This window comes from Numida meleagris, chromosome 20, assembly GCF_002078875.1.
Source record: "Numida meleagris isolate 19003 breed g44 Domestic line chromosome 20, NumMel1.0, whole genome shotgun sequence".
In the NCBI taxonomy this organism is placed as follows: Eukaryota; Metazoa; Chordata; class Aves; order Galliformes; family Numididae; genus Numida; species Numida meleagris.
The window spans coordinates 3,672,122-3,699,337 of record NC_034428.1 but is presented as its reverse complement, the minus strand read 5'-3'; the positions used below and the strand labels follow the sequence as shown (position 1 = coordinate 3,699,337).

General features: G+C 42.6%; 1 protein-coding gene across 2 annotated transcripts; it reads left to right on the top strand.

The window, feature by feature from the left end:
- On the top strand, positions 524-26,758 carry CTNNBIP1 (catenin beta interacting protein 1). Of its 2 annotated transcripts, XM_021417367.1 has the most exons (5): positions 616-753; positions 14,591-14,681; positions 16,093-16,214; positions 16,705-16,795; positions 24,757-26,758. In XM_021417367.1, the coding sequence occupies exons 3-5, from the start codon at positions 16,119-16,121 to the stop codon at positions 24,813-24,815; spliced, it is 246 nt and encodes an 81-aa protein (XP_021273042.1). In that variant the 5' UTR covers positions 616-753; positions 14,591-14,681; positions 16,093-16,118; the 3' UTR covers positions 24,816-26,758. The 2 variants fall into 2 exon arrangements, with proteins under 2 accessions (XP_021273043.1, XP_021273042.1); XM_021417368.1 differs by lacking the exon at positions 14,591-14,681 and having other exon boundaries at positions 524-753.

Genomic DNA, 27,216 nt, shown 5'->3' with positions numbered 1-27,216 from the left:
GGACTTACAGAATTGTAGGGGCCGGAAGGGACCTCTAGGGATCATCTAGTCCAAGATGGGGACTTAAGATAGGGCCTGCGGTAGTGCTGCAATAGGTAGGGGGGTATTTGTCCTAGCTGGAGGGTCTCGGAAGATGGCGGTTTCTGCTTTTGCTGGATTAGCTCGAGTTTGAATTTTGCAGTATCTTTACAGTCTTAGTGTAGCACTATTGGAAAGTGGCCACGAACCTGGCTTAACATGAACGTGATTTGTCTAATATGGCACTACCGGAGCGGTGCTCCTCAGCCCCGCCGCGCTGCCCGGGACAGATAGAGGGAAGGCGTGAGCTCGCGGGGACATGGGACATGGGGCATCACTGCAGGGCCGGCTTCGAAGGACGGCAAGCGCCGGGCCGGGGCCGGCGCCGAGCGCGGTACCGACGGCAGCGGGAGGCCCCGCCCCCTTCCTCGCATGGCCCCGCCCCTCTCCGGCCCCGCCCCTTCCAGCCCGCCCCGCCCCGCCCCTTCCTCCCGGCCGGCTCTCGGGTGGTGCCTGCGGCGCCGCCGCCGCTGCCCTGGGCGCGGGGACGCGGCGGGTCCCTCCCCCGGAGCCGCCCAGGCGCCTCCCTCCGTCCCTCCCTGCCTCGTCGGGCCGCCGCGGTGAGTCACGACGGAGGAGGCGGCCGCTCCTCTCCTCACCGCACGGCTCCGCTCGCCCGCTCCCACCGCCGCCCGCACCGCAGCACCGCCGGGGCCGGCCCGGCCCCGCACGCAGGTGAGCGCGGCCGCCCTTTGTGCGCGGCGCCCGGCCGGGAACAAAGGCTCTCGCCCGGGCCGCCCGCCTCCCCAGGCCTCCGCGCCGGCTCCCGAGCCCCCTCCTGTTCCCGGCCCGGTGCGGGGCTGCAGCCCCGAGGTTCCCCGCGCCCCCCGGGCCCCACCGCGGCCACCTGCGGATCGGGCGTTGCGAGGCCGTGGCCCCGGCGCACAGGTACGGGAGGTGCCCTGCTCGTTTTCTGGCATCATCCCTTACGTCATGTGGCACCCTGGCTCAGGGCGGCTGGGTCCCAGCCCAGAAATGGCTGCGTGAAGCAATTCCCTCATCAGTGTGCGCTGGGGGCGGTGGGACCGCCGGTGTCAGCTCCACGGGGGCTCCGGCAGCACCCGGTGCCTGACCGTCAGCTCGGGGTCAGCACTCGCCCCGGTGCGTGCTGGATGCCGGACTTCGTCTGCGGGTAATTTCTGCCCTGACGCCAAGCTGTGTCTGCTCGGGGTCTTCTAGAGCATCTGAAGCAGCACTCTAACTTTCTACTAGGCGTAAAGCTGGGCAGTGTCTGCAGGCTGGCGTTAATTCTGTCCGTCTTGAAAAGATGCATGAGCAGCGTCAGTTTCCAAATCAGAATGCACTTGCATGCTAGAAAGCAGACAAGAGATGAGAGTTTCTGTGTAACATCCAGATGCCCTTCGTCAGGATACATTTGACTTGCAGACTGACGTTTGTTTTCTCTCCCCTCAAGAAGTGGATGTTTTGTTCTGTTGTATATCATCTTTTATTTGACCGTTCCTCATCTTGGTACATTTAACGAAGTAAGCTTTGATGCTCTGTGGGATGAGAGGAAGACATTCTGCAGATGCGATGGTTAATGAGAGCCGCCAGGTCAGATGTCGGAGGGATGTTAGGTGTGCTTGCTTAGGTTTCTCCTCCAGCTTGACTCTGCTGTGGTGATGACTGCGTCTTTGGAGTATTTGGGGAACATCACCTTGAAAAAAATAAGTTACAAAATCCAGATTTTCAGTTTAATTGTTGTTGGTCACTGAACTTGCAAGCTGTCGACTCCTTTTGCCCTTGATATTTTTAGAGCTTGTGTGTGAGTCGAGGTAGCCTGCTGAAGGAGAAATGTTATGTTAAATGACGAGGAGGAGACCTTTAAGTTGAGGGGAGACAAAGAAAGCTCAAGTTAGCATCTTTTGTAAGCCCAGATTTATCTCTGTTATTTCAGAGATTAGAAATAGAATCAGATGGAAAACAGTGACACATGCACTTCAGACACACTGGAGTTGCTTCACTTTGGCATTAGCTGGGAAAGCATCATCCCTTATACTGTAGTTCTGGTGTCTTGGTAGAAACTGGCAGCCTCTTCCTTGTTGGTAGGGTGATTTCTGTGCCCTTTTAATTGATGTGGTGCAATGTAAGAGCGGAAAGCTACAAGGAAGCCTGCAGGACTGGGCTAATGGTAGAGCAAAGGCCACTTCCAAAAAGTTAACTGGCAGCGATTGGATGAAGTCTTATGACTTAACCACAACTGCTTCAGAGGATGGTGCTGGTTTAGCTTTTTTGAAGCAGTGCTAGAGGGATTATGAGAAGTTAACACAAGTGCTTTCAGTGTTCCTTGGCATCCAACCGGGACGACGCTGTAATCCTCAGGAAATGGTCCCGCAGCTTGACAGGAGTCCGGGCAATGCGTGCACATCAGGTGTAGCACTGCTGTCTCTCACCTGAGTGCCTGTTTGCAGTTGTGTCTCTGTGTATTACACAGATAGTGGACGTGTGTGAGCAGAGAGGGTTATTTCTTTGCTCACAATACTAATTGAAGCTTCTATCACCCGAACAAGAATCAGTTAGTACTAGTATGTTTCAAAAACCTAAGGAGCATATGTATTGGATGAGGTGTAACAACTGCGAGGGGTTGATGACTTGCTTTGGGAACAGCTAATTTGGAGATATCTATTTGTAATTGCTTAATAGGAGAGAGATTTTTTTTTCTCTACAGCATATTTATCATCTGTATCTAATGTATGCCATCAGGATTTTTAGTAAATATTCCAATTCTTAAGTTTGTTGTTAGCTACAAAGCATCCCTCCTGAGTGGCTGGCCTACTTTGAGGTGTCAGAGATGCACCGAAGTGGGGTTTGTACGGAGACTTTGGGAAGCTGCTGTTGAATATGAATGGAGAAACTTCCATTGGGGCTTTTTACAAAAGGAAGGATTGGGTATCCTTCCTTTATTGACCTAAGTGGATAGCTGCAAGGAGTCTATACTTGGCTTTTCAGATAGTGAGAGTAAATGACTTTATAGTAGGCTTCCAAAGATCTTAATAGTGATGATAAAACTGGTCAGTCATGTTCTGTATTTCATCTGTTACTGCGCAGAATGATAATACTGAAGTGATATGGGAGGACGTTCAGCCCAAAATAAACTTTCAGTTTGTAAAAACAGAGATACAAAGAAGAGGAAAGAAATCATAGCATTTAGTAGTTTTCTCTGAGCCCTCTTTAAAGCCAGTTAGTCCTGTATATTTTTCTAGTAGATGAACCAAAGTCCATCGTATCTTGTAAGATTCTTTCTGAAGGTGTCAATCTACAAGTTATTTTATTTGGGGCCTTCTGTGTTAAACCATCTAAGCAGAAGCTGTACACAATTCCTGTTCATGATGCCTAATCTCTACATTTTGTTTTGAAATAACTGTTGGCATCTCAGGTTGTTTCCAGTTTGAGTGACCAGATTTGCTGGAAAAGTATTAATAAATTTAATTCCTAAGAAGTCTTGCAAGTACACCAGTATGTGATGAGCCCCAAAAGATGGCCATGTTTTGATGCTGATATGCAATGAAAATATAAAATAGTATAATGACAATGTTTCGTCACTTACACCACACCCTAAGAAATGGTGGTGGTCTGATGGCCTTGTTTGTACATACGTGGGAGAAACAATACACTCATAGGTTTAAAATTTAATACAAATCTTGGTACCTACAAAATTCACTTCATTTAGGAAAACAAAAACTGAAAAATATCTTGTTACTGTTCTTGATGCTATTCTGTCTCTTAAGAATGGATTAAACGTACAGTTCTTTCTCCCCATGTCTTTAATTGGCCAAAAAAAGGAAAGCGGTGAGATGGCACTGTTGGTTTTGCTCATTCTGCTCTGATAGGTGAGAAGAAATCAAAGATCAGACAAATGGGAAACTTGAGCTTGTGGTTGAATGAGTAGAGTACTCTTGTGACTCTGAGATTTGTTTTGGGACACAGTGCTTGGGGGAGAGCTATGTAACAAATGTTCCTAAAAAGGAGGAAGGGGAATGATTGGTTTCTGCTTGCTAATGTTGATTCGTTAGAATGTAACAGTGTTTATACATAGTTGAAATGCCAACGTGAATTTAAGAAGGGTAACCATCCTTTTGTGTTTCAGTGACCATTCTTCAGGGTTTTACAGAACGTCACATCTGAACCTGTGTTCCAAAGACAAACCAAAATGCCTAAAAATCTCATCTGGAGTTAAACTGAGAGGGAAAGAGCTCTAAAAACTTTGGTTTCTTGGACTGGTGGAATTCCATTGATTGGGGTACACAAATGTGACCAATGGATTCTGTTGCACTCAACTTGTTCTATTTCCTCCATATATTTAGATGAGAGTATATTTGATTTTTAGAAACTACTTTCTCAATATGATATGAGCATAAGTAACAAAAATAGAAGCAACTTAAGTAATCAGCTCTGTGTGACCGTGAGCAAGCTCTGAAACTTTGACTCAATTTATCCTTCTTGTGAATTAGTCAACTCATCTTTATAGAATGTTGCGATGTTTAATTAAGTATAATTGTTCTGCGTTTGAACTCATCTAGGTCTTGATTCAACGCACACAGAAGTCAGTGAGGAGCTTTTAATTAATTTCTTTGAGTTTTAACGAAGTGTACGTGTACACACACCCATGGACACTTGAAGGAAATGTGACCTAAATCTTTGCAGCAAAGTTTCTGTAGAGTGGCGGTGTAAAGGCTGAAGCAACTTGAAATAAATTACTGATGGAGGCCTTTTGTAGCAGTGGGAAGGGAATAGAGCAGTTCCATTGCTCTCTGATGTCTGCTGTTGTAATAATTGAATTGAAATCGTTTGTGCTGTGTGTTCTATGGAAAGTTGATGATTTCATTGTGTCTTGGTGGCTTGCTCAGTCGGCCTCGGAGGGTAACATCAGGCTTGAAGATAAATGTGATGAGTGGATGTTGATGCAGAAATGATCCGCAATAACACACTTAAAATATAGTTAACTATAAGAGTTGATGCCAAATGGAGAAAAGTAGGAGCATTCACATCAGCTTAGCTGCTTTTTTGGCTGGAATGCATGTCGATGCCAAATAATACTTGTTGGTTTATGTGGAATTTGTGAAAGTGTTTGCTTAACTCCAGAGGTCAGAAGTGCCATTTTATTTAAGAGAACTTTTATCACTGAATATTAGTGAGCAGCCACAGATGGCTGCAGAACATATCTTTCACAAATCACATACGTTCTGTAGTACTTTTCTCACCTTTTACTGCCATGATTCTTAGTTCACTAGCTTTTACAAAGGATACTTTAATCCTTAAATAAAATTCTTTGTGTAGTAGTGCGTATGTGTGAAGAAATATAGTTTTGGCACTTTGTTTTTAATGCATCCATTTCATTTTCTAAGTAGCTGCTATTTTTGACCTAACTGCCACAAGCTCCTTCCTTCTGTTGCTGCTAATAAGGATATACTGTGATTGCAGTAACAGTTTGGAAAGGGCAGAAATCTGTCTTCTCCTTCAGTGATTGCCTTTGCCCCATTCTCTCTTCAGTTGGTGCCTACTGTATACTCCTCGAGGAAGCTCTCTGAAGTGTGAAATCTCACACTGGTTTTAACTTGTTGAAGATTCTGCCTTGTCTTTAGTGTTGTTTTTAATGGCCCCTGAGCTAACACTTCTGTTAGTATTCGTATACTTGGAGTTGGATTAGTCACAGTATGTTTAATTGCATCTGCGTGACATCCATATTCTTGGAAGAAGGAACTTCTATGTCTCCTTACATATATGATATTGTGAAACCATCAGTTTTAGGTGCTGAACTTTGTTAATCTCTGAGTAAGTGGAACTTGCCAGGCAGTTTTGCATTCAGTTTTCCACGAGGCTTGGGTGCCTTTAACGAGAGTGCTCTCAGCCTGTGGTTCTGGGTCATTGTGGTGCTCTGGGGTAGGCCGCTCCAGCCCTGAGTGGAGCTTCACACTCGCACAACCCTTAGAGAACCCACAGTCAGTGCGTGCTTCTCTCCAGCCTGTGTGTTTGTTAGTGGGGGAGTGTGAAAGAGTGACTTCTGTTTTCAGACAGTGACCTCATACAGCATTATTTCACAGTTTAGGGCTAATATAATTAACTGTATGTACAAGATTGTGGCTAGGGAGGAAGGAAATTGCATCCCTGTTCCTGAGAAATAGGAAGTCCCTTGGAGGCAAGAGTTCCTTCCTTGTAATCTCACTTTACCAAAAACTACAGGTAGGAAAATGTCAGCAGTAAAATTGCTTTGTAACCAAGAATTCATTTTAAGTTTACGAACATTAAAAGTCCTCTCTTAAAACTGAAAGTTTCTTTTTTTCTTCCTTTGTCCTCTCTCCGTCTTTGACCTAAAGGAGGTAACAAAATCCCTTTTCGTGTGCTTGGATGAAAAGCCCTATAGACAGAGTTAGTAAGCACTACCAAGAAAAGCTCTCACTGGTTTTCTTTTATGAAGGTCCTAGGAGCTGAGGTCTCTTGCCCAAATTGTCCAATAATATTAATGATGTTACCAGATGACTGAGGAGAAAAAGGTTCTGTGCTCTGGATATTGGAAAACATGTGATCAGGGAACATATTTGTGTTAGACAAGTAGCTGTTAATCCTTGACTTTTAGCAGGATGTATTAATGAAATGGCTCTTCAAATGGCATAAAAACATAAGCTATGTAGGTTCAAAACTGAAAGCACTTCTTGGTGTGGGTTTATTTTTTTGATTATGCAGAAAGTAGCACAGAATTGTGATTTTTTTTTTCCTTCTTTTTCTTTGAAGGGCAAGGTAAGTAGGTATTGGAAGAAGTGTGTTCATCAGTGTTTTACTGTGAATATTGATGTATGAAGCCAGAATGGTTAGGCAATGTGGGTAGTCAGCAGCTATTAATCTCAAAGTGTCCTTGGTCCTGACACTGTATTTTGCTGCAGTATTACAAAACATTAGAATGCTAGTCACCAGCCTAATAACAGCTCACATTTTAATTGCTTTACCAAAAGAAATCCAGTTAGCCATAATCTCTGCTATAAAAGAGCTGTAGTTCTTTTCAGTGTGAAATGCATGTGATCTGTCATTAATGGTGTTCAGATGCCCATCCAAATTACAGGGCAATGTAAGTCACGTTTTGGACTGGAAGCTATCTCGAATATGCTAGGCATCTGTAGAAAGATACTATGCTGATGAGTACCAAAGGGCTGCCTGTAAATGTCATGGTGCTTCAGCAAGTGGAGTAGTGCAGAGAAACCCTTGCAGTAGGCGTTGCTCACCATCTCTGCCATTTCTGGTTCAGTAGAACAATGCAGTGTGCTTAAGCTGCTGAGAACTTGGTCACTGGACCACAGGCAGCTTGACTCCAAATATGGTTCTTCTGGGTTTTGGGGGCTGTTACTGCAGGCTCATAAATTGAAGTTAAATATAATTGTTATTTTAACTGCTTACAGATACTTACTGGAATTCTGCGTATTCTGGTTTCGGACCGCTCTGTATGGCTTTGTGACTGTTAGCAATGTCACTTGCCTTTTTGTTAATGGAGGTTGAAACATGATTTTTTTGCACTATCCAGAGGTTAGCAGAGGAGTTTAATTTCAGAAATCTGAATGCAATTACAGCATAGAAATGGCTGGAAACAGATACTGAAGTATTTCTGCCATTAGTGCAGCCTGGTAATTCTGGATGTGCAATTGTTCATGTGTGTTTGTGCGCCATGTTCCCTTTCAAGCCACTTGGGAGTTACTGAGGAATGCAGAAAAAACATCGTACACCTTGGGCATCCATAGGTGCTTGCATCAATTTTGACACTGTACTCTGTTGCGTAGGAGGATAATGAAGGCATGATGGGCTTATTTTAGGTTCATTAGGAAGACTGAACCGATTTCTCGCTTCTACAGTCAACTAATTCTTTCAGTGTTTATGGCGTAGGGTGTTTGTGTCCCATGAATTAAGTTGCTTTATAGCCTGTTGAGTTTGGTTTCTGTAATACTAATGGCAGTCCTCAGGAAAACCCAGCTATAATGTTGACGATCATTAAATCTTCAGAAGATTGCAAGTTTGGTGTTATGACTTCTTGCAGAGCTTCTTTGAAAACATGACTTCTGTCATAATGCTGAGTTTATGAGAAGATGATATGACCACAGTTGTTGGTCTGGATGCTCCTTGTACCCCATGTACATGTTTGTGGATTGCCCTTGGGGCTGTTTCTGAAATGAACACAGGGCAGACATGTGCTACGAGAGCCTGGCCTTGGTGTCTGCAACTAATAGCCCAAAAATACGGTACTTCACTGATGGAGATGTTATCTGGGTATATATTTTTTCTCATATGTATAGCATACCTCTCTCGTTGTATGCAGTTTGTATATGGAAAATATTTTGATTCGTGTAAGGTATCAATAAAATTGTTTCTTGTTTCTGGTGCTCATTATTTTCACTAGTTTGATTCAAGTTGAGTTCAAACTATGGAAATGAAACCAACGTCTTCGGGTGTCTCAAGTTGTCTGGCATGTTGTAAGCTTGGTTTTCTGTTTCTGAAAAGCTAGAATATTTACAAAGAGTTCCATGGAAAGCATTGCTTTGTCTTGATGATGGATGCGTAACACTTTTTTTTACAGCCATGATTGTGTTGTTTGGGATACCCGGTAGTTAAAGTCATTATCTATCCATCATTACGGCCTGGCTTCCTGTTTAGAGGATTTGTAGCTTTGTTATAAATGAGGGAAGAGGTGCATGAGCCTCTGAGAGAGGTGCTGGGGATCAGGACAAGAGCAACGCTCCTCATTGCTGTCGAAGATCATCTTGGCTGAAGTAAAGTATTGCAGTGCTTCTTAAAAGTTGTTTCTTTGGCTTGGGATAAACTTTGAATATTGACTGCTATCACTACATTTTGTAACTTTTTAAAGCGTTTTTGGCAAATTCTTTTTTGAAGTATGAATACCTTGAAAATGGAAATCTTTTAAGATTTTGTTGCTGTTACTACATTTAATTTCAGAGGCTTCGCACTGACTGCCAAAAACCTGTACCACCTCTTCTAACTGCATGAGGTGTGAGCGATGTCTTCTGCGTTCAGGTTTGCTGCCTGGTAAGGCAGACAGTATGAATCTGGTTTGTGTGTGCCTGAAGGTCAGGACACGAGCAGTAATTTAATTTAGATGGTGATTATAAAAGTAGGGTGGCAGCTTGAGCATGGATTCTAAGAGTAACTTCATTAAACTGTGGCAGTGGTTTGGGCTGTTTCCTGTCCTTCTCGAAGAGGGAGGACTGCAGTGGCTTTGTTTAAAATCAAGTTCTTACATTTAAGAGCTGTGAATCTATCATTGGAGTTCCAGCTGGAAATGGACTAAAATCTGACACTGGGATTCAGGTTCTGTGATAAAGTAGAAGACAATACTGAATTTAAAACAATAAGACAAAAATAGACAAATACTTCAGCTCTTACTGTTCACCTATAAATAGGTAGCTGTTACAAATTCTTCCTTGCCATATCCCTCTGGAGATGGAAATTAATCCCACCTCCAGCTGCCTGCAGCTGAAGGTCATGAGTCAGACAGAATTAGAGGAAAATTGGTAGCAGGATTTTGCAGACTCTGCTTCCTGACTTGAGGTTTGGGGCTGCAGCTTGGAAGGTTTTCAGTGCTCAAGCTGCTCTCTGTAAAATGGCATTTGAAAATTAACAAGGCTTCAAGGTGCTGCATCCCTTTGCACTTAGAATTTCCCAGTATGATTATATCTTAACCACTGAGTACTCAATGGTGTGGCAATGGGAGCTAGCAGCTTCGCCTTGGGTAATGATATCAGAGAATTAAGGGGATCTCCTTATGCTGGCTGTTAGCTCCATTTGTGCAGTGCAAATGAAACCTCTGCTGGTTGGGTTTGTTCACCATGACTCCTTATTGGAGCCTTTGTAATCCTATCCCAGTAATTGGGGTTTTTAGCTGCCTTGAACAGAACCAGGCAGATTGAAGAAAGAACTGTTTCTGGAGCTGAACTCGCTCCTGTTGGGTTTCATTTGGTTGTAACTAGAAATAATACAGTATATTAAAAAGGCAGTCAGCTGTAACCTACATCTTAAAGAGCTTGCCAGATGGCTGCTCTAAGTAGCCTAAATTATTAAGACTGAATATGTAAAATATTACTCACGATTACTGGCGCTTTGCTGCCTTTCTCACCTTCAGTCCAGGCTGTGCAGGCTGCTCGCTTCTGCTTTGCTTCCTCCCATACCAGGGAGGTGGGGGTGTTAGGAATTGTCAGCGTTAGAGAAGTGCTGGGAGAAAAAAACCACCGGGAAGGAACAAAAGCTCGCGTGGCTTTTTTTTGTTGGTGGTGTTGCATGAAGCAAGCATGCCTTTAAGATGAAGCAGGGTGCTGAAGTAACTTGCTTTATGCCAAATTTACAAACTTTCACTTCTGAAATCTGTTTTTTTTTTTCTGTTGGGGTGTGAAATGTCTTTCGGTTCATTTAAAATAAAAATAAAGGGGGTGTCAGGAGTTGAGAAATTCTTTATAATAAAACTCTCTGTGGCAGTGCCCAGAAAAAAAAGCCCTTCCAGGTTCTGAGTTGGTAGGAGAGGAGGTGGAGGCGAGGGAAATGGTCATAACTCTGTCCTTGTCAGTTGCTGTGTGCTGGAATCCTCCTTGACTGAAAGAGCTCAGTCAGAGCAGCTCTGGCCAGCGAGCCCAAGTTTCCTTAGGAGCTGTTTCCATCTGTTCATAAAACAGAGCTGTTAGCTGAGTTTGTGTCCAGAGTTCTCCCATCTCTGTTATTTTAAATGTGCAAACAGTGCTGTTGATGTTCTAAATCTGGTTAGGAAAAGGACGGGGGGTGGCGAACTGGAAATGTAATATTTTATCCCTGTGTTACTACTGCACAGTTGTGTACAGCGTTAGTGGTTGAAGGGAACTCTGCGTGGTTCTTCTGTTTGCTTTCGAGAGGGATTTTTTTTCTTTTCAGGACCATGGGCGATGTGGAGAGGCGAGGGAGCATCCCTTCCATTAGCAGAAGAGTTAACACTTAATCCTCTTCTATCTTGGCAACATACCTACAATGTAGCCTAACTTCTCAGGTGTACATCTGCTGATTCCAAAATAAGCCCATTTTACTCTTATCCCTATTTACTGCCTTGCTAGGAAGTGCAACTTCAGTTCTTCAGTGGAGGAGGTGGTATTTAAACTCTTCCTTTTGTAAAGAGACAGGATTGCATCTGCTGCTTCCGCTGCTGAACGGATGGGCTGGGTAGGCAGAGAGGGATGGGAGCAGGGATGTCAGGCATGCAGGGCTCTGCCCAGTCCGCATGTTGGGCCTTGCCAAGCAGAGAGCATTCCTGTGATGCTCACCCAGCCCTTCTGCAGGCAGAGTGAGGGACGGGGCAGCTTTTCCCATGGCTTACTGCTTGGGAAAGGGAGACCGTGTTTTTAAACCCAAATTTGTCATTTCGCAAAGCTGGGCTGGCAGCTTTGGATGTAATATGTGGGGCTTCCTCATTCATTATTCTGTCTTGTGAATCATATTAAATATAAATGAGAACCAAGTTTCATTCCCCATGCGTGCCAAGCAGGGAAAAATGAGGTGACCCAGTTATGTCCGTTTTGCAGCGAGTTGGATGCGGCGGGTTGAACTTGGAGGATTTAGTCCTTTAACACAGGTTAGTGGGTGACGCAATTGTTGCAGCCTAAAGGGCAGCTTTTGAAATGCAGAGTCCCATCTTTTTCAGGAGAGAGGAAGAAGTTCTTATCTGCCAGATGGATGAGGTACTGAATTTCAGCGGTCACCTTGCAAAACAGTCATACCTGGAGAGACCAGTTTCAGGTCGGTAGAACAGCACGTACTGATGGCTTAATCACCTTGTGGCATCTCTTCCTTTAGAAGTACTAATTCAGTGTAGGACTGCCAGGAATTAAGCTGAGAACCCTGTATTTCTTGGCTTAGACCAATAAGTACCAATGAGAGTGTAATGGGGCTTCTGGGTAGTTTTGTGTTCTGTTTACTGAGTGTGAAACGCACTCTTTCTTCTCCAGAAAGTTTAGGTTGAAATTGTTATTCATCCAGTTGAATCTTTTCTAACTGAGAGGGAGGTGAGGCTGACAACCTATGTTCATTTCTAGGTTCAAATCCTCCTAGGTCCATACCTCGTTTGTTATCTCTAATGGACAGTATTCGTGCTCTGTTAATGCTGTGGAAATTCCTTCAGTCCGGTATATGACAGTTCATGTTTTTCCATCTCCATGTCTGGGATCACACAGATCAATATCTCATCTTTCAGGGAGTTTCTCATTCTTTCTCTCCAACGCTTGTGGTGACAGAGGGACAGCAAGTCAGAGCTGAGTGCTGGCACAATGAGCAGCGGCTGGGCAGGAGCAAAACGTGGGCATGGCTGAGCACAGGGGATGATGGTAACTGAGAGGAAGAATTAACCTGAGCTGAGAAGTGCTCTGGGTGGCTTGCTGTGCAGCGGGCAGGTCTGTTGGGACTCAAGAGACTGCGAGCACAACTTGTTCTGCTGATGATTCAGCTGTTCCTCAGCTGTCTTGCTGAACGCTTTCTCATAGTTTGCACTTCTTCCCTCCCACCCCTAAAATACACAGTTGCAAAATATTTGTAGATCTTATTTCTTAGGATTTGTTGGAGATGAACATGGAAGTGTTGATATATAATTGAAAATGTTGGGTGTGTGAGCTGATGTTGGTAATAGCTAGGAATTGGTTGGTACGTGGTCACCAGGTCTTACAGTTGTGTTTTGCCCTTGTGCATTTAAAAAAAAGTAATGGAATGTGATTTGTTTGTCTTAGGTCAGGTATCTTGGACCTTTAGCAGTGAAGGTGTGTGTCATGCAGAGCACTCTCACTATAGGTTAGCAGAGAAGCTCTTGAGATATGGTGTGCAAGCGTGGTGGTCTGCCCATTGACTTGCTGAATTCTTCTGAATTTACAGGGCTAAGAAAGCATCTCATCTTCCTGTTCTAATTTGTGTTTGGTGTTAAATACAACAAATGCATAACGACTATTATTAGCGATTTAGGGGAGGATTGGAGGTTTTAATGGTAACCATAAATACACTGTTACTGTGAGTAGCATCTCAGAAGTGGTTAGCTCCTGTGTGCTCTGCTTTTCCTTGAGGAAGGAGTTCTCACGGCTGTGCGGTAGATATCTGCACGCTGTGTGGGGTTACTTTGAGGTGTATAGGAATGAGAATGGCAATTAGTTACTGCAAATGGCCCTGTTGTCAGTGCTGTAGATGATCTTTCTTGGGACTGCATATTTAGAGGGCAAGAACAGTGAGAGCTAATTAACAAGGTATGGTTTAGATAGATCAGATGATTTCTCTCCTCTGGAGAGGTGAAATGATTCTTTTAAATGATAAAACGCTGAAGCTCAGCTGCCTCCAGCACGTGTTAGTAAGAGCTGCTGTAGAGAACGTCTGGGTGAAGCTAGCAGTGTTTTGAATGCAGCCTCTTTCTATGATGAATCTGGTGCACAGAATATTGAGTGGCTGGAGCTACCCCTTCCTTGTTTTCCTGCTGGTAATGACACCTGCATGCGGTGGTAAACAGCCACAAAGGACACTTAATTAGTCTAGCTCTGCTTTTACATACTGACTTTTCAAAAGACAAAAAAGGGAGAATATGTTTAATAAATATAAACTGGAGTTTGTTAACAAATGATGTGGGTATGCGCATCTTCTCTAATCAGATACTTAAGTACACCAGCATATGGTAATTAATACACGATTCTAGCTGTGATGCTGTCTGGAGTAGCAGGCTCTATTTCCTAGCACATAACCCTGCAGAGGGTTGGAACAGTGATCGTTGAAGTCCCTTCCAACCCAAGCCATCCTGTGGTTACAGGAGACGTGAACTACCACTCCATTTGTGAGCTTGAATCATTTGTCTTACAGGCTAACATGATGGACAGGGAGAGCTGTAAACTCTTCTTGAGCCCTGGTACCCAGTGTCAGTTGTAAAATGTGTCAGATATGTGTCACAAGTCCAAAAGAAGGAAATAAGAACATGCAACTGTTAGCTGTTGCTGGCTGAACACTGAGGTTGGTCTGGAAAATTCTGTGCAGCGGGCTTTCTAGCCCAGCATTCAAATGCCAGTCTTGTAATTACTATATTCACATAACGTGTGCATAGCTGAAAGCAGTAATTTGGTCGAAGTCACCATCCTTTCTCCATAGTTTTCCTCAAATCTTTGCTAAGCTACGCCTGTGTTTTTTATCTAGAAGAAATTACATGTCACTACTTCTATTGGCTTTTTCAGGGAGCCGGCTTTTGTGCGTAAAGCTTCTTAAGGACTGCTGCAAAGCTTGAATGCCTCCCATTCTCTAGTGATTGGGAGTGTCACTGGTATGTACAGGGTATGAATCTCGCAGATGTAGAATGGATTTACCTTTAAAAAACTTACATTTAAAGAATAAGAAAGGATCTACAAACTCCAGACAGAGCTTTGCTGTTATGAATTTTGGCTACACCGTGGTATAAAGCAAACTGTGCTGCAAAAGGTATTGGCTAAAGTTGTTTTTTCTGGCTCTCAACTTTGTCTATTCCTGTAATGTTTTGCTTTTTTTGTTTTCATAGGGCCGTTTCCTCATACTTCTTTTTCCAAATCTGGCAGTTAGTTGGGAGTGAGCGCGTGGATTATCTGATCTTCTGTGGTTTTTAGAAGCAGGTACGTTGGCAGGGAAAGCTCTTAATGTTGTACTGATTTGGGAGGGGGCAGGGTGGGGAAGGGGGAGCTTTCCTGATCCGTGTATCAGAAAAAGGATTGCAGGGTTAGGGAAATGCTGCTGGGTCGCGTTGCATGGTGTATGGCATATTAATTTAACTTCCTTGGGAAAGCCAAGTTGGTAAGGACTTCAGTAAGGCTTTCCAATCCTTTGTTTGTAAAGATGGATTGTATTGTTTTAGAGCATAGACCGGTTTTGCAAGTGGTTGTGGAAATGTCCTGATGTAATTGCACAATATATATGGTGGGTAGTGTTTGTCATCCTAAAGGGCATCTGCATGTAACAGCAGCAGAGAGGTGTTTTTCAGTCTCAATATTGTTTTAAAGTTTTTGTCCTTCTTCTTTAATTGTCAAATAGGAAAAGCTGTGGTTGCTGAGACTTTGACCCAATCTGATTGTGCAGTAAATGGAGAGCAAAGCCCTGCTGCTCTGTATGTCTTTATACATACGTTGCAGTAGCTTTTGACTTGTGCTCAGTACTTTCCCCCCCCATGTTGCTACTGCCTTTGTAAGGTATTCCCTGGATGGGCAGGTTTAATATTTTTTGATTCTTCCTGTTAAATATGTAGGTCGTGATGAATCCATCTCTGTTGAAACTCGCTTTAGAACAACCAGATTTAAATAGCAACATTACATTCACCTCTTTTAAAATATTTGATAAATTAACAAGCGACTTGAAGTCTGTTACGCTGGAAAACCATGAATAATTATATGTATTTACTGCAAATCTTTGTAATGCCTGATGTGTAGTGGGATGCTGAAATGTATGGATTGCCCGAGCTGGCGTGGAAGCTGCAGTGGCATTTTCTGGGTGCTTGTGTGTAGTGCCACCTATTGGTAGATATTCCATATAACTTCTGTTCTTAAACGGTAGGTGTGTTGTGGTTGATTGTTTTGTTAATTAAAAACAAAAAACTTCAGGCTTAAGAGTTAACATTTCATCTACTTCTATTTATCCAGCGTGAACTTCGTGGCTGAGCATTCTGCATCCTGTTTTCACGTTGGCTGTCGTTATTTATGGGGGGAGATACAAAAACACAGGCTCCTGTGTCAGAGTAATTCTTTCATCTAGGAGTCAGATTGCTCTTTCTCTACTTCTACAGTAATGTAACAACAGATAATGAGCTCGTAGTATCTGAACGTCAGCCTCTTTCAGTCTCTGAGTTGAGTATGGCCCAATTTAGATTTTTTTCAAGGATTTCTCTTATGAAGCTTGTGATTCCTCACACTTGTAGTCAGCGAGAGTTCTGCCTGCTAGTGAAAAATAGTTTAGGAACTGAACTTGCCTGTTGTTCTCACAATAACACCATTACCTGTTTTGATTTGTCTTTTTCTGATATTATCACATCTCCAGGAAATCCAGGAGCTGGCAGGAGGGGAATGAACCGTGAGGGCGTCCCCGGAAAGAGTCCGGAGGAGATGTACATTCAGCAGAAAGTGAGAGTCCTACTCATGCTGAGGAAGATGGGATCAAACGTAAGCCTGTCACAGCCTGTGTTCTGTGGCTTTCCAGATGTAATTTTGTAATAACTGGGATAATGCTGACTAAGATGGGGAGATGATGATCTGGCTTTATTATTGAGTTGTTTTAGCTATTGTTGATTTAGCCATTATCCTGTGATTAAATACAATTGAGTTTTTTTTGTGTGTAAATATTGTGAGGCTTGTGATGCCTGAATCTAAACCTGAACATCTGAGTATTTCTCTATTTCCGGAAAAATTTTTCATTATTGTGATAGCAGGAAAGTAAGGCAACTGCTTTAAAGTGACTTTGAATCTCTCAGTGATGTACCAGTTTGCAGCTGTAGCCTTGCTGGTGTTATAATTTATGTGAGTAATTGTTAGCCTAAATGGTTGAAGAGTAAAATAGAGGTAACCCTGACGTTTCCTATTGGAAAGTCAGAGATGATATCTTGAGTCTTTCTTCATTCTCCTTTTTGCTGACCAACTCTTTGTACACTTCCAGCTGACTGCCAGTGAAGAGGAGTTCTTGCGCACGTATGCAGGTGTAGTGAATAGCCAACTTAGCCAGCTGCCTCAACACTCAATTGATCAGGGTGAGTACTGGATTTGTTTGCCTTGTGTTTATTTCACTTGTGAGAAGAGTCTCAGAAAATACTGTTTAGGTTCCTATCTTTGTGTAATAATATACTTCCTATTAAAACCCATCCTGCGATTTGAGGTATATGGTTCATTTTCTGCTCTAATCTTTGGAGGAGAACTGGAGTGTAATGTTCAACAGGACTCAAACTTTTGAGATACAGTACAGACAGAGATAACTGCTGCTGTAAAGCTTCCATACTTGTTCTGGTAAATTATGAGCTCTTCAATAAAATATTTTCATTGGTTGCCGTACTGTGTTATTTTAATTGGGTTTGTTTAGGTTCCAATTAAGGAGATGAAGTAGGTGTTGCTTTTGAGAATTCTTTACAAAGGTCTTGGTGAATAATTCTGTGGTGTTATCCTGAAGCTGCAGATCTGTTCTGAACTGAATGCTTCTTTCTGCATGTTTTTTTTTCCCTTCGTAGGCCCTGTGCCGGATCACATTCATGATGTGGGTTTTGGTTTGGGTGGAAAATTTTCTTTCTTGTGCTGGAAATAACTGAGTTGAGCAGAAATTTAATATAGATCTGAGACATTTAGAAAAGCATTAGAAAACCTGTACAGACTTGCTCTTCAGTTCTAAGCGTGCATTCATTCCTCACATAGCTGGGGGATTGATGCAGATAGATAGACTTGTGTATTTTGGCGTAGAATTCCTAAACTTTTCTGCCAGTCTCGAGTGAAAATTTGCCAGTTTCTCCTCAAAAACTGAGGAAGACATGGAGATAAGAAAGGCTGACTTCTTTAGCAGACAGCTATGGTGCTGCCTTCAGCAGTTGGCATTTGTCAGCTTTATCCCTAAAGCAGCTACGTTTTGCACAGTAAAAAATGTATGCTGAATGGTCTCAACTTTGGCAAGGAAGAGATACTAAAAACAGGAGTCCAGCCAGGGGACAGGGATACTTGTACAGCTCTGTTCCTATACATCTTATCTGACTTCCTCGTCTAAGCCGTCTGGTTTTATTATCTGTAAAATTAGCAAACTATTTTCTTTTCAGAGGGCTTTGGAGACCGTTCTTATATTGTTATATGTAGAGTGCTTTGGAATTCCTGAGGCGGTGTTGTAGAGAAAGCTCCAAGTACTGTGCTTCTGGTTGCTTTGCATCTGTTAAGATAACATTAAGAACCCCCAGAGGATGCTCTTTCTGATACAGGCCATAAACCTGCAGCTGGAAAAATGAGTATTGACATAAATTTTAAATTGAATCAAAAGAGAGATCAACAGATCAACAGTTCATTGTTTTTCTAGACTCCCTAATCGTGCAATACAGGAAATGTAAGAACTTTATACTCTGTTCAAAAAGTTGTCTTTGTTCCGTATTTGTACAGATGCCAAATGATTTCTCTGTCATCGTTTTCTATAAGTCCTTGAGAGTTCTTTAGACTTCTTCCCCAGGGAAGTGAAATCCTCCATGTTAATGCTCACTTTGATCACATCTGAGATGCTGCTGTCTTTCTTGTGTGATTTGACCCTGCGATCCACCTTCAATCCTCCCAAGTTATAATTAAACTGTTGGCCTCACCATAAAGGCTTTTCTTGGTATAAGAAAGCAGAACAAAGAAAGAAAATATTTAACTCTTCAGAGAAGTGGAAAAAGGCGTTGGTCCTTTCCATCACCAGATATGCCATCTTTCCAAATAACTGGAACTTAGCACGAAGAAAAATTGTAATGAGGAAACCTGGCCAAATACCATTTCCTCTGGAGGAAGATGAAGCTGCAGCACACTGTAAAGGCATGAGCAACTGTAATCTATTGCTCAGGACTTTGATCCCCAGAAAATCTCGGCAGGTTTGTAATAGTCAGTTGTGTTAATGCTGCTCTTTGCTCATTTTCTTCCATGATTTTTCTTTATTGAGAATCACCACCAGCTGCCGGGACCCTTTGGTTGCAACGTAGTGTAGGTGAACCATTGCTTGGGTTCATCATGAAGTTATCAAAAATAGAGGGGAAAAATTCCTTAGGTGTCCAATGTGCCATCTAAAGGGAGATCCCGTCTCCACTAGATGGCGTTATCTTGCACCGAAAAACCCTGTCCCAAGTCCGAGCACTGAGGTACTTTCATGCTTTGTTTTCTTCAAGGTTGCTTAAAGGAGTTTTCTTCCCTACTTTTCTAATGCTTTCATTGGGTCTCCCCTGAAGGATTTTTTTGGTTTTCGTGCAGTTTGCCTCACACACCAGAGGTGTGTTATGAAGGAGTTACTTACAAGGACTTACTAGGTTAGTGGATTTCACATTCTTTCCATCCAATAAAAGGACCAATGGCTCTCAGCCCCACCAATCTTCAGAGGCCTTTTTCTCCAGCACGCACACGCTGGGCAGAAAGCTATTTCATACCCTTTCTTTCCCAAAGAGGGAATGATTTTCTTGGCCCTAAAAGCTGTGGTGCAGACCTGCACGTTTCTGTGCATCAAACATGCTGCAGTCTGGACCCACACGTGCAGAAGGTTCTATTTTGTTTTCATTAAGAGTGTAGGTGGATGGTCTATTCCAGCAGGCAGCAAATGGAAAGAGGTGCAATTCTACCTAGTATATGTTCCAAACTTCACTTTTGCAGAGCAACATATGTGTGAGTCTTGAATGCCTAGAATAAATGTTTCAGTCTTAAAATAATTCTTTGTATTCCAACTCTCTCCTGAAGTATTTAATACATAAATTTAACATTAATGAAGAGCCTAAACCTCCATACCATGTTGTTGACTTAATGTTCTAACCATTTTATTTTTGGATTGTTTCTGTAATGTTGTTAACACATACATGGCAGTGCAAAATATGTGGCATTTTCCTTTGCTGAAAGACTTTTTCTAAACTGACACCTGTGGCTTTTGCTGTTTTGTTTTCATGGCTTCAGGAATAACTGAGGAACCATCTCTCTGCAAGCAGTGCCTGTGCTAGAGGGGAGGATTTGATCAGGAGCTGTTTCAAGATGTTGCTTGCTACTCTTCTTCCCTGCATTGCAGCAGCAGCTAGAGCAGCTCAGCCTCATTAGGTTTCTTGAGCTTGAAATGATGAAATTAAAGCTTTGTTACGTATTTTTAACACAAGCAAAACACTTCTCAGGAAGTGAAGTGCACAGAAACACCTGGGAGGAGGAAAAAAATCCTGCTTGTCAGTTCCTGAAATTGCTAAATGGTAAGCTAGCACTTGGCTGCCTCAAGTCACTGCTCTGTGGTGTATCTGAAAATGGAAGCTATGCAGCTAGTAAGCCTGATATGTGAATTATACTAAGACCTTGGTGATTACAGCTCTGTTGTTCCTATAGCAACAGGAGTGTCATGCTGGCTCTTGAAGAAAGCCGGTCCCTCAGGGAGAGCAGCGCTGAGATGCAGGCACACGCCTCGGCTGGGTTAGACACGTTCTCTGGATGTCAGGGTATTAAAAATGAATCTAGGCTGCTCGTGGAGTTAAGAGGGGGGACTGCAGCCCTGAAATACCAGATAGTGGTGGAGAAATTGAGATATTGGAGCTCTTCCCATCACAGAGCGTTTCCTTCCTTTTGAGCACCATGCTGGTCTGACTGCGTTCCTCCTCTCAGCAGCGCGTGTTGTATTTTTAGAATGCCAGACTGGTAGGATATTAATACTGAGAGTTTCCTAGAAGAGTTAATGTTTAGAAGGTAATTGCTGGAAGGTGATTAAAGGAATGTATATTTAAAGATCTTGGGGAAAGCAAAGATATACATATATATTTTTTTCCATTTGGCTTCCTTCTGACATTCATAACACATTTACCTTTCTGATCTCTGAAAGCTTTCCAGGTTTATTAATTTTGCAGGTGGCTGCAAACAAATCAGTTCTCTGTATCTGTACATAGTTTCAAGAACACTTGGACATAGCAGTTGCAGGAAACATCTTGCTTGGGGTCAAGGCAGTGTGGTTTTAATCCACCTCGTACCCTACTGGCTTGGTGTCGCTGTGGGTGCGTGCTTGCTGTGGAAAGCTACAAATTAAATATTGTGAACTGTGGGAGGGATGGGAGTGTGAAAGTGTAAGGCAGAAGTGGGAAAAGCATTTTCACGTCCAAAAGTTTGAGGCAATGAATGCTTTGCTCATGAAGGAGGATGGCAAATATTCTGTTGGCTATATGCAAGTCCCTATTTCAGTGTAGAAATGCGTGCCCAGAAAAGGGAAGGTTATGCAGAGAGGGTTTGTGTGTATAGAATGCAGGGTGCACATTGGGTATACGTGTACCTTCTTCATTGTTCTATACATTAATTACTGGAAGTGCAAAGCTCCGCGGAGGATGTGCTAAAAGTAAACATGGCCCACAGTCCTATTGTCTTAGTTGCAGACTTCTGGCAATGTGCAGCTTAACTTTATAACCTGTGCTCTGGTTTTTCAATTTTTTACTTGATTAGAAAGAAAACATCCGCTGTGGGAGTTGAGTGAGGCTGTTGCAGAGGCCTTATTAATTAGTACTTTAATCCCTGCTTTCCTTTCACTGCATAGAAACCCCTTCTCCATTCTCTGGAAATGTTTGTACTTGTACATGAGCACAAGTGGCCACAGAAGTGCTTAATGAGCAGCCTTGCTCCATGGGTTTCATTTAGCTCTGGCTAGCTTGGGTTTCAGGACTGGATGTGAACAAAACCTGCTCTTGTGCTGAGAAATGTGGATGGACTTTTTCTCGAGAAATGTCACGTGGGGTTTTGTTTTTTGGCTACAAGGTATCTTCAGAAATACTGTCATACCAAGTGGCTCCAGGAAGAGCAATTCCAATTGCAGAGTGCGCTTTCACCCTTACTCAAGCAGGATAGTAGTTATTCAGCAGAGAAGCTTTTCATTCTGCTTTCAGATCACTGAAATACCACTAGATAAGCTTCTCAAAATTGTACAGTGCCTCCTCTTTGAGGAACTCAAAATACTTCACAAACTCATTTGCTGGAACCTTAGTGTTCATATTAGAGACAATGGAGGGTGAAGCGAGCTGGCAGATTGTGCGCTGGTCTGAGGCACATGGGATGGGTGTAGTTCTGCTGGGTGCTGTGCCTTGGGATTACCTAGCTGCTCATCTGTCTGCCTTGAAGGTATTCTCTTTTATTTGATGGATCAAATGATCTTTTATAATGTGATCACCTGAGGCTCTTGCAAATGGTGGTTTGCGTGTATTTCCTGCAAATGAAACCATTGGTTTTTCTATTACAGCACTGAAAGGATCTGAGGAGGGAGCTGGAGGTAACACTGCTCAGAGTTGTGTATAAAATCCATTCTTTTCTGATCTTGTGCGGGGCAAAAAGCCTCCAAGGTGTTTTCTTCATAAATTCACTCAACTTTAAAACTATGATTATCGTAATTACATCAGTGCCAAAGCAGGAGCTGGTGTGCTGTTAGCTTTGGATATGAAAGACTGCAGCCTTGAATTCCGGACTCATTCTCCATCCCACTGATCTCCGTTGTCATTTAGGATGCACGTAGTAATAATGCAGTAATGCTATATACATTTTTTACTCCGTATTCTTTACTGTAGTCTTGCTTTATTCCTCCAGAGAGAACGTAATTTTATAATTCGACTTTTTCTGCTTTCTGATCATATTGGCAAGCTGTATTTCTTCTGTTCCCTTCTCCTATTGAGTGCAGGCACGTTCCCAGCTCCTGCTGACAGTGTCACTGGCACTGAGGCTGTGCCACATGGGCCCAGAATATGAGAACAGGAACTGGTGAAGTGAGAACCTGCACTTTGGTGATAGCTATTTTGATTGTAAAGCCAAAATGAACTGCGGAATTCCCAGCGTCCTTTGCCGAAAGCTATTTCTGCTCATCATGTGCTTTAAACTGCTGCTCGCTCGCCACAGCAAGCTGTGCAGAGAACAGCACTGAGAGCTGGGCTTGCTCGGGGTAGGCAGGAATAATGCCTGGTGGGTTTGTGGGGCTGCGCAGCCCGTAGGGAATGATATTTCCATGTGAAATTTGTGAGAATGCCTGCAAGAATGATTCGGTTCGTATTTAGCTGGTAGAGAGGGGAGATGTCAGGAAAACAATCAACATCTGTTAGATAATCCAGCTCATCTCCGTGCCCATGCGACGTCACCACTGATGCTGCTGTTGCTAGGCTGCTCCAGCTGCTCTGGGCTCACACAGCTTGAAAGGGGATGCATACAAAATGCAGAGGCATAGGCTGTGCTTCATGTGCACTTGCTTTGCTAATGATTTCAATATCGTTATTCCCTCTCTCTTTTTGGCACAGGTTTGTTTTCTCAGAACCGCTAGAAGTAAAATCCTCTTCCTGTAGAGGCTAATGGCTGTAGTATTTATGGCCTTGGAAGAAAAAAATATCATCGCTGCAACTTGTTAATTCAGATCTGGATTCTGGTGCTGTATGCCATTAATGTTTTGATCCAGGAAAAAACAGTTTGTGGAGGAGATGAAAAGGGAGAAGGCTGCAGGGCTTCTGCGTGTTGGCAAGAGGGAGCATCGCTGCAGTTTTTGATGTAGTTCTAGAAAATGTGGGTCCTGCATATGAAAAACAAATTACCGCTCGGTCCTTAATATTTCTTCCTTTGAGTACATAAAACAAATAAGTTGTGAAGTGTATAAAAATAAATGTAGTCATATTTCATATGCATTGATTTAGTTTTTAAGGGTATTAGCAGGGGGAATTAATAACCTTCTCTTTTTCTCCTTTTAAGTCCCTTCTTCCTTCTGTATCGCAACTAAAGAGCGACCTAGAGAACTGAGAAGTGACATTTTGGCTGGCATTCATACAGCTGTAACAGCTGAGGACTTCTTGTTAGTCCTCTTTTACCTTGTGTGCAAGTGTACAGGTGAAGTTGCTTGGGATGCAGAGCTGAAATCTGCTGCTGGATATGCTGCAGATGGAAGGGTCTGGAGAGCTTCATGTGCTGATGCTCCATCCAAGCCCAATCTGAACTTTCCAAACCCCGGTAAAAGATATCGGCAAAGCTGAGCAGTGATCTGAATGGCCCAGGCAGTCAGCGCTGCTCATAGCATTTCCTACTTGGTTGTCTAATCCTTTAATAGAGGCTTTGAGGAAAACCTTATTAAGCAAAATTATCCCAGGCAGACCAAATTAATTAATGAAGACTAAAATGGTCATTTTGAGTCATCTGTTGCGTTTAAGTGTCTCAGATCATTTGATTTTTAGAAATTATACAGACAGTAACTGGAGGTTTCATCATATTTTCTAATCGGTTAAATAAATGCTGTTAGAGGATCTACAGATGAAAGCAAGCATTTACTTTTATCTGACTTTGTTGGGGATCAAATTCTTACCAGAAATTAAAAACATTGCATTCAGCCCTTCAGGGTTCTTCTCCAGTTCTTGTCTAGACAAGAGATGTTGATCTAAATCACTGATTTGACACTATCACGTGATGTATTTTTATTTCCCTATTGTCCTGAAGAAGTTTTTCTTTAAGTGACTGTTAGACCATGCTCTATATTTAGGAAGTCTAAAGAGCTGATGTGTTTTTAATCTGAATATCTCATGTTACCGTTTTTGAAGAATGAGAGTTTAGCATGGAATGTTCTTTATAAGCCTTTATCAGACATGATTCTCCAACTGTTTAGGGCTTCCTGCTATAAATGCCCACTTGAAAGATGATGGAAGACTTGGAGATGGTTCACAGGAAGGTAACAGCACGTTAGGGGACATGAGTTTTGATGGCAGTTACACAGTTGATGGTCTCAGTTGAAGAAAAAAATTGAAGAACTGAGTCTACGCACTGAACTCTTGTGGAAAAGATTTCTTTAGGTTAGGGGAAAAAAAAAACATTGCTTAGCAAAGGTAAGTCTCAGTTCCAGTTCAAAAATAAGAAAAACACAGCCTTCTGTTCTCTCTGTGCTCTTTCCTTTCCTGTTGATTTTACGGATGTACAGGGTGACAGTGTGGATATTGCATCTATCTACTGTTTTTCAACAGAAGTAATCATGGCACACGTTTTCCTGTTTCTGTTACAGGTGCTGAGGATGTTGTGATGGCATTTTCCAGGTCAGAGACAGAAGATAGAAGACAGTAATTACAGGACACCTGAATGACACAGAACTGGAGAGGACAGTGTGATTCCTGAAGATAGAGGAGGATGGCTGAGCGTTAATAAGTTCCTTTGCCCACTCTAAGTTTTCCATGGTTGTCCTTCTCCTTTGTAATTTTGCTTCCATTTGCCCAGCCCTCAGAATGCATCTCACAGCCATCTGTTCCTATAAGTTTTTGCTACTCAGCTGGGCTGTGTTAAGTAAGGACAAACCTACAGGTGTGTTTTTGATTGGCTCAAAGGGACAGACTGTGATTGGCTAAAAGAAGACAATTTTTAAACTTGACCAATGAAAACCTTTTCTCTTATTTTATTTTCTATTTCAAAGTCTCTTGACATCCTACTTCTAAAGAAGCTTTTCATGCTGTGGTGCTTATTTAGGTCAAACTTGTGAATTTGAAGAGGGTTTGATTTGGCTGCGTAGAACTGGAAGCAAGTTGTGGTTGGTTGACAATGCAAATGCTTTACCTTCAGTTGGCTTGCAGGTGTTTTGCTGACATCAACATTCTCATTGCAGAAGGCTGATATTTTGGTGCGTTGGCTGTTTCTTTATCCTTACTGACTTGGGGAAAAAGACAAATGTGCTTTGCGATATTTATTACATCTATACACGTATACATGCTTGCTTGTTTGTTTTTGTTTGTTTTTGATTGGCTTTGAAATCACGTTTTTCCTTTCCTCTTGTCTGCAGTGTTTCTGATGCCATCAGTTTTTCCATACTCATCTGCCCTGTGGCCTCGAGCTCTTTTGGGAGCATGTGTTGAAAGTGTGTTTAGTTCAGTAAGCCTACCTGTTTCAGCTGGAACACGGAGATCACCAGCCGTTCTGTGCTTCTGTGTGAGCTGTGCTATGAACTCCTGGTTAATCTGGTCATTCAGGTGGCTTCTCTCTTTGCTTCTGACAGAGGAGCTGTAGGTATTTTGCAGGAATTGCAAGAATGAGATCTATGGCTGTGATGTGAATTTGCCAAATTTGTATAGAGAATATGTGAACTTGTTTAAAATACGACATATAGTTCCACTTTAACCTTTTAATTGCTGCACGAGACTAGCTCTCGTACAAGGGAAAACTAATGATCATTAACTTAAATCCAGCTTTCACTGGGCTTTAATAAAGTAAGTTCCTAGTCACTTGAAAAAATTACATGTGGTTTGGCTCCCTGAGACTGTTTGGTGAGATGGAAATTATCTGGATCCTGGATAATAGCATTTTTCTCTAGGCACTGGTCCAAGAGGCAGCAGCACTGCGTTAAGCTGTCCGGTGGTGAGTGACAAGTGACACTCAGGTTTACTCTTCTGGTAGTTGCAGGGCCTTCAGACACACACAGATGCATTTACAAACTTAAAAAACCTGCAGTGAAATTAGTGCACTGACTGTTCAGGAATCTGCACATAGACTATCAGAAGCCTAAAATTCCAAGCACTGCTGTCTAAAACCTAGCACTTCATTTCCTCTGGTGTGTGCAGGTCATTTGTACAATACTTCCAGATTTTTCCCATGGGTTGCACTGATTTTAAGATGTTTGAAAACCTATTAAAGCAGAAATCCATTCATTCACCTGTTCCTGGCTCTTTTCATGTGGTTGTTAATTATTTGTAGTAACAACTCGGGAATCTGTGTCAACGTGACCCTTTTCCATGGCAAGAAGTTCTGACAACAGGATGCTGTTGTGGTCTCACAGTGGGGGGAAGAGCTTGAAAGAAACCGTAGAATGTGTGCAAAAGGAAGAACGGACTTGTGAGCATGAGGAGGGAATGTATCTTGAGCAAATAAAGATGTAATGAGAACAACTGTACATCTATTTATGAAAGAAGATCCTTCCGATTCCATTACAGCTTTGTAAGGTTCGATTTGTTTCTCTTTACCTCCTGTTTGCTGGGGCTGGATAAGAAACTACTTCATTAAAATAAACCAGGAACAAGCCCAAATGATTCTGTACCTCTTGACTTGATTGCCTAAGAGGCACTTTTATCTTAATTTTTGTGTAAACAGGGCAGCCCATAGAAGGTGAATTTAAGGGGCGATGAGTGTTTCTGACTGCTGGCTGGATTGAGTGGGCTGGGTTGTGGTGGCCTGTCGTTGTCAAGCTAACGTGCTTCCTCTGTGTGTATCTATGGCATTTCTGAGCTGTTGAATCTTTTCAAGGAGAAAAGTGAAGTGTTTATGTGGTTTAATCTTATCACTGAAAATGTAACTGTTGGGGGAAAAAATACAGATTTTAATAGCTTCTCTTGTTTTTTTTTTATTTCTTATACTGCTGACCCACTAATTGGAAAATATTTGCTTCACTCATGTGGAAGACTTCCATGTAGACTCCAGTCTTGGATTATGAGTAATGTGTTGAGAAGGATACATTGAGAAATGTCAGTGTGTCATATAACAGTGT